The sequence below is a fragment of the Artibeus jamaicensis genome, unplaced genomic scaffold, assembly GCF_021234435.1.
Source record: "Artibeus jamaicensis isolate MK-2021 breed Jamaican fruit bat unplaced genomic scaffold, CSHL_Jam_final contig_1715, whole genome shotgun sequence".
Classification (NCBI taxonomy): domain Eukaryota; kingdom Metazoa; phylum Chordata; class Mammalia; order Chiroptera; family Phyllostomidae; genus Artibeus; species Artibeus jamaicensis.
Genome location: NW_026521335.1, coordinates 1,605,716 through 1,617,081, shown reverse-complemented (window position 1 = coordinate 1,617,081; position 11,366 = coordinate 1,605,716). Strand labels below are relative to the sequence as shown.

General features: G+C 37.2%; 1 protein-coding gene across 1 annotated transcript; it reads right to left on the bottom strand.

Moving 5' to 3' along the window:
• Window positions 1–2,728: 2,728 nt before the first annotated feature.
• LOC119065048 (small proline-rich protein 2D-like) lies at window positions 2,729–3,952 on the bottom strand. The gene is made up of 2 exons (XM_037166982.2): window positions 3,936–3,952; window positions 2,729–3,264 (listed from the first exon to the last, which is right to left on the bottom strand). The coding sequence occupies exon 2, from the start codon at window positions 3,241–3,243 to the stop codon at window positions 2,953–2,955; it is 291 nt and encodes a 96-aa protein (XP_037022877.1). The 5' UTR covers window positions 3,244–3,264; window positions 3,936–3,952; the 3' UTR covers window positions 2,729–2,952.
• Window positions 3,953–11,366: the final 7,414 nt, after the last annotated feature.

Genomic DNA, 11,366 nt, shown 5'->3' with positions numbered 1-11,366 from the left:
GTCTTTTTTCATGCTGTTGAGTATCTTTATAATTACTACTCTAAATTCTCTATCTGTAAATTGTTTTCCCCCATTTCACCTCGTTCTTATAAAGAATTCTCTTGTTCTTTCATCTTGGGTCTCTTTCTTTGTCTTCCCATTTTGGCTGCTTCTTTGTATCCTCCACTCAAGCCAATCAGTTGTTAAACTAATTAATTTGTAATCAGCTGTCAGGCTTAATCTCCACAAGGTAGAGCAGAGTAACTCCTTTGGGCAGGGTTATTGCTTACCCTCAAGCTGATGCCATGCAGAGAGAAGTGGTCTGCCTTAGAAACATGGCTTCTGCAATATGGGAAATGACTCAGCACAGGGATCATGGCAGCTGTTTTTTCAGTTCACTTTCCAGAGCCACCAACCCCAGACTCTCTGCAAGGGTCTCTAGTCCATTCAGCCCTCCCTCTGCTGGAGCCCAGGATAAGTGGCTGCAAACAAAATTTTGTTCATCGGACCCTTAGGAGTCTCTCTGAGTCTCCAGCCATCTCCTCTTGGCAGAAAGAAACCCTGCTGCTATTCACAGCTGGCTGCTATCTGGATTTCTTTCTGGCTACGGTACTGTAGGCTGGGGAGCCCATATTGGAGTTTAGGCCCCACATTTTCTCAGGGGAACGCCCCAGCCACTAAAATATCCCTCCAGAACTTTAGCTGTCACCTGTGGAGCCCAGCCAGCCTTCTCATATCGTCTCTACACTCCCTACCAGTCTTATTGTGGTGAAGTGGTTTCTTCTGTCTGTCTTTGGTTATAAGGCTTCTCTCTAGCTGGTGTTCCATTCATTATTCAGAATGATTTCTCTACAAATTTAGTTGGAATTCCAGATTAGCTCTGGAATGAGGTTAGTGTAGCCTCCACAGACTCCTCCGCCACCTTGGATCTCTCCTAGCACAGTCATTTTGGAAGACAGTTTGATATTACCTACCAAGGTTAAAAATGCATGTACTTCTGGAAATGTACCTAAAGAAATGTGTAAGCATGTGCACTAGCAGGCATAAAGAAGTGTCCTCGTGGCACTGATCCAAAGAGCTCCAAATAACAAACAACCTAAATGTCAACCAAGAGTAGAATGACGAAATGAAGTGTTATATATTCATTCAGTAATATCCTAAAGATACAACAGTGAATCTACTAAAACTATTGTACATAATGTTGAATAAAAATAAAGACAAAAATATGATGTACAATATAGTTATGTTTATGTGAAGTTCAAAAACTGAGAAACTCAACTGTAATTTTTAGAGTTGCCTCTAGATTCATGGTTAAAACAATAAAGAAAAACAAACGAGTGATTATAATGAATCAAGGTTGTCATTACTTCTAGTGATGAAGCAGTGAAATGTAATTTAATGAGGGAATCTGGCTCTTTTGAAGGGTTTGTAATGATGATTTTCTTGAGTTTTGCGGTCACTTACATAAGTGCTCAATTTATAATTATTCACCCTGTACAGCTAAAGTTAATGAACTTTCAAAATGTACTGATTATGTCCCTCCCCCCCAAAATATGGGATTTTATAATTTGTATTTCTTAAAGACAAAATTTTAAAACTCTGTCAACAATGCTATTAGGCCAGAGCCCTTTTCAAGAATGTAAAGTCCACCCCCCAACATTCTTTGTAGGGTTTAGGAGACAGCAGAACAAAATCCTTATGTATTTTGTTAGTATAATTTAAGAAAAATTAATGGAGTAGATGACCCTAGAAGATTAAAACACTAATAGACTTACTTTCTATGTAGTCACCCTCTCATAATAAGTTTGCATTTTGCAAAAGAGTTCTAATTTAGTCCTTAGATTTTAAATAATTTTTAAAGTCTCTTTGGAAGACCATATGTAGTCATACTTTTAATTGAACTACTACACAAAAGAAATCATATTTGATAGTTGCGAATTACATATATATAAAATTTTAGGCCACCACTAATCATCAGCAAAATAAATGTGGTTGTCAAATTTTAAAATCATCACTCTGTCCTTAAGACCCAATCTCTCTAACCTCATTTGGAGACAATGTCCCCTTGATCAGTTTTCTCTTTGCTGTTACTTTGCTCTGTGGGTCATCTCCCCACATTGGAACAATGTACATCAAATATACTCATGGTTCACTCTTGAATTCATTCAGATTTTTGCACAAAAACTCACTTTGAAATAGCCTTTCTAAACAATTTTCTCTAGAGTATACCTGTGCATTGTTATCATTTGTTCTGCATGTATGTGTAATCCCTTCAAGAATTTAGGCTTCGTAAGGACAAAACTTTGGTCACCATTTTTATATCCTGAGTACATAGAAGTCTGCTTGGCACATGACAATTAGGCAATATTTGTTAATACATTAGTTTATATGAGTACACTCAGCTGACCACACTCTTTCCTACTTTTTAGAGATGAGCAAACTGAAGTTGAGAGAGTTTAAGTAATTCTTTTTAAGGTCATACAAACTAGAAAGAGGTAGAAAATAGTTTAAAACTATTAAAAGAGAACTATTTGATGTACCCAATCCAAAAGACACATTTCAGGCAAAACTAAATTCAGTGATGGAAAAGCCTGACTCTAATAATTCAAAAAGAGTGAAGAGGAACGATAATCAAGTATAGCTGACAAAAGGAATTTTTAAAAAATGCAAACAAAAGTACTGTGGGTTGACCACGAAACATATACTTTATTGGAGAAGCAATAGAAGAAACACCAAAGTGCTCACAGGATAGCGATCACCACTCATATTACAGACAGACAGATGGCAAAGCCGTATCAGGTGATGATACTTTGTTCATCTTCTGACAAGCCTTTTATCTGTCAGCAGTCAATCCAGGTGGGAGATTAGTGAAGATGCAGTCTGTCACCATGGCTGAAAGGAGGACAATGGAGTCCTGGGACTAAGAAGATCCTGGATCTTGTAGTTTCATGGTCCTGTTGAATGTTGGTGCAGTTACTTGCTCTTGGGTGGACAATTCTGTTGGCAGGGTGGGCACAGTTGAACAGGAGGGCACTTCTGCTGGCATAATTGAGGTGGGCACTGCACAGGTTGGCATGAAGGAGGTGGACATGGCTCAGGGCACTTTGGTGGTGGGCAAGGCTCAGGGCACTTTGGTGGTGGGCAAGGCTCAGGGCACTTTGGTGGGGGACAAGGCTCAGGACACTTTGGAGGGGGACAAGGCTCAGGTATCAACACAGGAGGTGGCTGGCAGGGCTGCTTGCACTGCTGCTGCTGGTAAGACATGTTTCCTGGCTCTCGAGGAATCTGAAATACAAACAGACAACAGTGTTCATAGAAGAGACAGTCCCGTTGGTAGAACAATTAGCTAAGCCATCAACCCCTTCAGTCTCCAAAGACAGTCTTTGATCCCTAATGCAGTCTTTATGACTTTGTGTAGCTTCTTCACTCTTTCTTTAGCAACTCTTGCCCTCAGCTTTTCAATGCTTTCTAATTTCTCACTCTATCACTTTCTAAAGATAAAATTTCTATGCAGGTGCTGTGTGAATACAATCATTATCTGGAGAAAGACACAGTTATTAAAATTCTAGCCAATCCCCCCAAAAATCTCTACCCATATCTCCCATGAGGCCCTAGTTGCTGCCCTGACCCTGGTACTGCAAAAGATCAGACCTATCGCTCAAGCAGATTGAACTTGGAAAAGGATGAATTTGAAAATAATGTGGAGCAGGTGACAGGACAGCATCTCATCTCTCTTACTCTCCTTCAGTCAAAGACTGAACCTCTGACTCCATTTCTCTTATCATCTTCAAGATCACTCAGCAAATACCAGTTAAAATTTACCGCCCCCCAACCTCACTATCTTCTTTTCCCTATACATGAGCATTAATTGGTTAAATAGTCACTTCTGCCCCCCCCCCAGGTTAAATCTTCACACTATCCAAGTGCCAAGAAAGACCTCTAATATTTGTACTCACCAGAGGCTCCAAAGAAGATCTACAACTGAGTATGAAGAATATGGCATCAGTGTGGTAGAGAGTCCTTTTATAAGGTATCCCCACACAGGGAAGCATCCCAGGACTGCAGTGATGTGCTGATTTCCCAACCAAAATATCATCTGCATGCAAACTCAAAAATGACTGACCTCACTCACATCAATATCACGAAACTTCCTTGTGTACAATACTCACCTCTCACCAGGAAAGTGCACAATGATTCACCTGGGATCTGGTCTCACACTCCCCATGCCAGTGTCATGTGGCAATTAGGGAATATGAGAAATTAGTTGATAACTGTGATGCTCTTCCATAGTCAGAGGTGATGCTTCCCCTCCCCCACAGTTTCCCACATATCCAGTACATACAACTTACAGCCCTGTTCAAAAGCTGTCCAGCAGACAATTTTTTTTCTTTGACAGTAGAGACCTGGGTATGCTAACCCTGCAATGCAGCCTGGCCATATACTAACCCTCACCTACTGTTTTTTCTTTACAACTTAACTTCCCCTTTACCATGTCTTACTGGTCTCTGGGCATTTCTTGACAAGACTTGAACAGTCTTATTATCCTGTTTTCCTAGGTGCTAACAGTCTCACACTGGGTGTATTTTCACATGGCTCCATTAATGGCCTTGAACAAGACAGCATCAGCCCTCAATTTTTCTAGGCCATAAGAGTCACAGGCTGTACTTGAAACTAATGTAATAATGTATGTCAACTGTAACTGAAAAATTAAAATATGACAAAAAAATTTTAGAGACACACAGGCTGGGGCCCTCCCTAAACTCCAAATTTACATGTTCACACACTGACCTGGTTTCTATGGTCCTCATCTCCATGAGTGACTTGTGGTCTACTAGAAACCAAACTCATCTTCTTTCATTTTCTTCAAAACTGATTCAGTGTTTGGGCTGCATTCATTTAGAAGCTCTTCTACTCAGACTCCCTAGATATCATGTGAAACTTCCTCCTACAAGAAGTTAATTCAATTGATTCCTTATGAGGCCCTTTGTTTTGAAGTAACATTTACTGTGATTTTCTTAGTACACTCAAGAAAGGAAGCTGCAAAGCTATTTATCCTATAATTCAATTCTTGGGTATTTTTACCTAAATATATAAAATATGGTTGACACAGAACCCATTGATAGCTTCTTGCTATAATTTGTTGAGCCACAATAACACTTCAGCTAACATCACTCGCTCTGCCCACTGGGGAAGACTTGATTGTGTTGACTATGGCACCACCACAGACATCAATAGGCACCACTGTGGTATATTAAATACATCATAACCTCCCCCATTCAGCTTACATAGCTGTAAATTAGAGATAAGAATGAAACTTGCCTCGAAATTTTTCTGCAAAAACTCAACAAGATGCCAATTACACAGTAGATTTTCAAGAAATGTGAGTTCTTTGTATATCTTATAATGAGTTAATTTCCAAAAGAACATAAGGAACTTATACAACTTAATATGAACAAATATTAATAACCTTAATTTTAAAATGGACAAAGGACTCAAATGACATTTCTCAAAAGAAGACATATAATTGCCAACTAGTATATGAAAAGGTGCTCAACATCACTAATCATTATGGAAATGCAAATCAAAACTACAGTGTGATGTCACTTCATACCTCTTAGCATAGCTAAAATCAAAAAAGACAAAAACAAATATTGGTGAGGTTGTGGAAGAAAGAGAATTCTTATACAATGTTGGTGGCTTATACAAAGTAAAATGATATAGCTACTTTTGAAAACAGTATGGAAGTCCCCCCCAAAATTAAAAACATTCTATAATACTCAGCCATCCCACATCTGGGTATTTTCCCAAAAGAATTTAAATTAGGATCTTGAAGAGATATTAGTATTTGCATATTCATTGCAACATTACTCACAATAACCAAATGTGAAAACAGCCTAAATGTCCATCATCAGATGAATGGATAAAGAAAGTATGCTATATACATGGAATCAAATATCATTAAGCCTTAAAAGGAAAGAGATCCTGCCATATGAGGCAACATGGATGAACCTAAAAGACATTATGCCAAGAGAAATTAGCCAGATGCAGAAGGACAAATACTTCATAAATGTCCTTTTGGGGGGATTCCTCAAATTCATAGAAGTAAAAAGAGAATTGTCATTGCTGGGGCTAGAGGAGAGGAGGAAACAGTTTCTAACCAACAGGTTATATAAGATACATAATCTATAGATCTTCTCTACAGCACCTTGCCTATATACAATACTGTATCATACACACAAAAAAAATCTGTTAGAAGCATAAACCTCATGTTGCATGTTCTTATTACATAAAAATATTTTTTCAAGAAAAGAAATACAAGCCCTAAAAAGTTAAAAAATGAATAGCAAATAACATCATAAATACTCATCAATAAAGTCAAATATGTCAAAAATGTAATAGACAATGGTACTGTGTACAGTATGGCCTGTCTAGTTAGGTGCCTGGCTCTAACCACCTTTCTTCTAGCTGATATCACTGCTAATTAGAAAGCTCCAGTCTGACAGCACCTTCAGTGTCCACACCTTACTAGTAAGAAGGGTCCTCCCCACTGTCTGAGGGAGGATGTCACGCCCCTGTTCTTTACTCTGAAGAATGCTAAGCAGCAATGTTTCTAATTTGATTGGGCTGTAATGGCACAAAAAATAAATCAGTGACCTAACCAGAGGATTTAAAGAGGTCAGAACATTTTGGGGTTGAGCCCTGCTCCTAATCTCTTTCCCAGCAACCCACAGAAACAACATGAGGCCTGTTGGTCCACCCTAGCACTCCGAGACTGAACCATAGAGTCATCTTATGACTACTAGGAAACCGACATCTCTCACAGATGCCAGAAGGAAGAGTGATGCTCTTGAGATGCATGAGGTGTTTTTGCAACACTTTTTTTCTTTTGTTTTTTAAGGTTTTTAAATTTTATCTTTATTATATCTTTTCATTACCATTTAGTCCCCTTATATCCCCTGCCCCTCACCAGTCACCACACTGTTGTCCATGTCATGAGTTCTTTTTCCTTTTTGCAACATTCTTTTTTATGTTGAATTCCTAGGAACCAGAGGAGGTACCTGCTGGAGTAAGGCAATTATCTAAGGATCATGTGATTTAGAACAGTTCTGCTAAGTGAATTTTAGATTTCCTTTTTTTTTTTCCCTCATGAATTTTAAATAGATTCCAAAGTTATTTTTAGCAATGAATTATTTGGTTTATTATTTGCATTAATAAATTAGAAGATCAGGCTTTCTTAAGAAAAGAATACTTAATGAGGTTGTCAACTTTAGAAAGAGAAATAATTTTTTCTCAATATAAAAAGAAAATGACTACAGGACAGATGATTCTTATTTTTCACAAATAAGGTATACTTGAAGAATTCTGTGCAAGTTAAATTTCTAAAAATCATGTAATGTTTACATGAGGGTTTGCTAGACTTTATTTAGAGACTAGTAATAGTGGTTATGTAGGAGAGGAGCTGAGCATTGCTGCATGACCATATTTTACCATTTGAAGTTTTGTATCATGTATATTGCTTACCTATTTTAAATATTTAAATGTCTTTAAATAAAATATATAACTATATATTAATTAATTATAAATAATTTATTTGAATAAAGAAATCTGAGAGAAAACATTATTTTAGCAAATTAACATGATATAAATACAATGATTAAGTTTTAATTCAGGCTGTTTGTGTTAATCGGGTGTGTAAATTCAAGCAATTGTCTTAACATTTCTACAGTTCTCAGTTTCCTCATTGAAGAAATGGTGATAATAGTATCTCTCTGACAGACATTTTTGTAAGGTGCAAATAAGGTAATTTCAATAACAAGCCTAGTAAACACAGCTCTTGAAGACTGAAAATCACGAGGCTGAATGACCTGGTCCCAAAGTTCCTGGTTTGCCAAAAGATTTTGACAGTGCTATTTTAGAGGAATCAGAAGGAAGGTAGAGGAGGAGAGAATAAGGGAGTAGAAAAAAGAGGAAAGAGGAAAGAAATCATTATATTTCCCAAGGGCTATTTTGGTTTATTCAGTTAAACACATAGCCTAGTTCATTATGTTCACAATAGAATTAAAATTATTTTCATCTTGAATAATACTGAATAATAATAAATGAAAATGTGCTGATACTAAATAATAAGCTTTTAAGTTCCAGAAGATATAGAATCACAAAACCATAGAATTCAAAATGAACAGAGACTCAGAGATAACAGAGTTCGACCTTGCCTCATTTTACTACTGAGGGAAGTGGAGCCCAGAGAAATGAAAAGTGCAGTGTCTTAGAGTTACATCTGAGAGCCAAATCTTACAAACCTAAGTGCATCAGATTTTCTATTGCCTTTTTTAAAAGATTTTATTTATTTATCTATTTATTTTTTAGTAGACAACATCACTGTTTTTTATGGTATATTTTTTCATTATCATTTATTGCCCTTATGCTCTCCTTCACCCCACAATCACCACACTGGAGTTCTTTTTCCTTTTAGCTCAGTCCCTGCACCCTCTAACCCACCACCCCAGAGCTGTCAGCCTGCTCTGTGAGTCTGTCTTTATTTTGCTTGTTAGTTCAATTTGTTCCTTAGATTTCATATATGAGCGAAATCATATGGTGTTTGTCTTCCTCTGACTGGCTTACTTCACATAGCATAATGTTCTTTAGGTCCATCCATGCCTTTTTTAATTAAATCTCATCTCACCTTTAACAGGAAGCTAAAACAATAAAACAAACAAGCAAGCAAAATATAATCAAAGACAATGAAATAGAGAACAGATGGACAGTGACCAGAGGAAAAAGGGGAGGGAATTTCAGGGGAAAAGGGAGAAGGATTTACAGGAACTAGTATAAAGGACACATGGAAAACAACTAAGGGAGTGGAAATGGGAGGGAGGTGGGGAACACTGGGGGGTGTGGGCTGGGATGGGAGTAAAAGACAGAAAACTGTACTTGAACAACAATTAAATTAAAGAAACAAATGCAAAATAAATAAATAAAGTTAAAAATTAAAAAAAGATTCTACTAGCCTATCCCAGAGACAAAATTAGCAGAAATGCAATAACAGGAATAGTGGGTAAATATGTGCCCACAGTAACAGGAATATAGTTACCAAATATTTTTGTTGATCCAACTCCTGAGTGAAAAAGTTGAGTCTGGGAATAATTTATGCATCATTTCAAGACTAAATGAACCATGAGTCAAAGAAGTCAGCAAATCTGTATGCTAGAAGACCAAGGAGCAATGCCTTCAACATTTCATGGGCACATGTTTTTTAATCTACCATTTTACATGCAGCCAAACAGTTAATAAAAAAAACAAGAGAAAAATAATAATTTTCAGAAGTCCAAAGATCGAAGTTTATCTTTCTGATAGCTTCTTGAGGTTTTACTCCAACAAAGTAAAGGCAAACACCCCAAAAGGGAGAGACTTGAAATGCAAAAAACTGTGGATGTATTGAGAATAATTAACGAACGCTCTCAGGTGACGACTGTTGGGCAACCTGCAGATCAACCAGATTCTATTGATACATCTTTGGAGGACTCCAGGAAGGATGTGTCTGACTAGAAACTGCAGCTAACAAGTGAGCACAGGTGAGAGGCTAGTTAATTTTAGGACGTAGTTAGTAGTGAGCTATAATGATTACTGACCAGCCCTCTGCTATTCACAAAATAACAGCTATAGATAGTATGCGCTTCTTTTTTGCATTTTGGATGCATTTTTCTATTTACTTCAGAAAGCTTTCTTTACATTTTATGAGGTTACTAAAAGGACTTTTAATTATTTTATTTTATATTACTTTCAGATGTATAGCATAGTGATTAGATAATCATACTGTACTTTACAGTCTTCCCACCCCCAATATTTCCAGTACCCACCTGGCACTATACCTAACTATTCCAATATTGTTGATTCTATTCCCTATGCTGTACTTTATATCCTTGTGACTATTCTATATTACCAATTTATACTTCTTAATCCATTCACCTTTTTTACCCAGTTCCCCAAATCACCTCCCCTCTGGCAACCCTCAACATGTTCTCTGTATTTATGAGTCTGTTTCTGTTTTGTTTGTTCATTTATTGTATTCTTTAGATTCCACCTACATATAAGTAAAACTACACATTTTTAAATTGTCTTAGTTACTAACATTTTTTCTTCATTTTCTCAAGGCCAATCAACCAAACAGTAAGTCAAGTCCTGATTTGTAGTATTTGCCAACAATTGGTTCTTGTGATCTGGAAGGAGCACACCATTTGATGTAGTGAAAGCATACCACAATTTCCCAAAAGAAATGGAAATGAAAGAGAAAAAGGAGAGGAAGAGAGAAAGGGATGAAGAGGAGAGGAGACAACTTAAAATACTAAAATAAAAGCTTAACACAGAAAATACATAGGTTAAATAGAAAGTACACTGTGAGATTACCTCAACCTTATAAAGATATTTTTAAGTGGCACAGAAGCCAAAGCATTAAACTCATATTTTCAAAAAGTAACAATAATAGCAAGAAGCTGTTCAGTTATACAGTGAAGAGTGCTTCTGCACTGACAGTAATATCTGATATTCCCCTACTTTCTGTGAGCCAGGCACTGCTGCAACTGCCTTATATGTACTTATGAATTGAAAGCTCCAAAGAAAACTGTGAAATAAGTACTATTATTATTCTCAGTTCAAATGAGGAAACCAAAACACAGAGAGGCTCAGTCAGTTGCCCCAGTCACACAGTCGTGAAGCAGCCCAGCCACAAAGTGGACTCAGAAGTGAACTCAGGAAGACTGGCTACAGGATCCAGGATCTCAAACACTTTGCTGTAGTCAGTTCTCAGTCAGAACTGCCCTTCACTGATGTCCAGTTTCTTAAATCAGCACAGGGAACTTACACTCCTCTGTTTGTGGTTCACAGCCAGGAAGTTAAGAGACATTTTCAAGGCTCGACCAAAATAGTTTCTTAGCCCTTTTTTCTAGAATATTTGTTTTCTTCTTTTTCAAGATGCTGATTCTTGGTTTTTATTTTATTCTGTCACTATGTTTCTTGTGAAATGCCTTAGCCCCTTTGTGAATGGCAGGCTCTAAAAAGGTTAATATATAATGTCTAGCCTCTTTTTTCTCCAATTCATCCTCCTCATTACCAGATATCGAATGACATCACTGTCTCACAAATTCTCCATGGTGATCCAACACATAAATAATTAAAATGTAATTTCTGAGTCCTGAGTCTGACATTAAGGGCTTTTATTAGTTGCCTTTCCAGTTCAACCTGTAATTACTCCTCTGGTTACACAAGCTTACGGGCCAGGACTTTGCCCATACTTGCTACTGCCTCTTCCAGCTTTCCCATCTTCCAAGGCGTAGTTTAAATGATACTTAATGAATTAAGCCTACTGAATACTACAATGAGGATTAATTTCT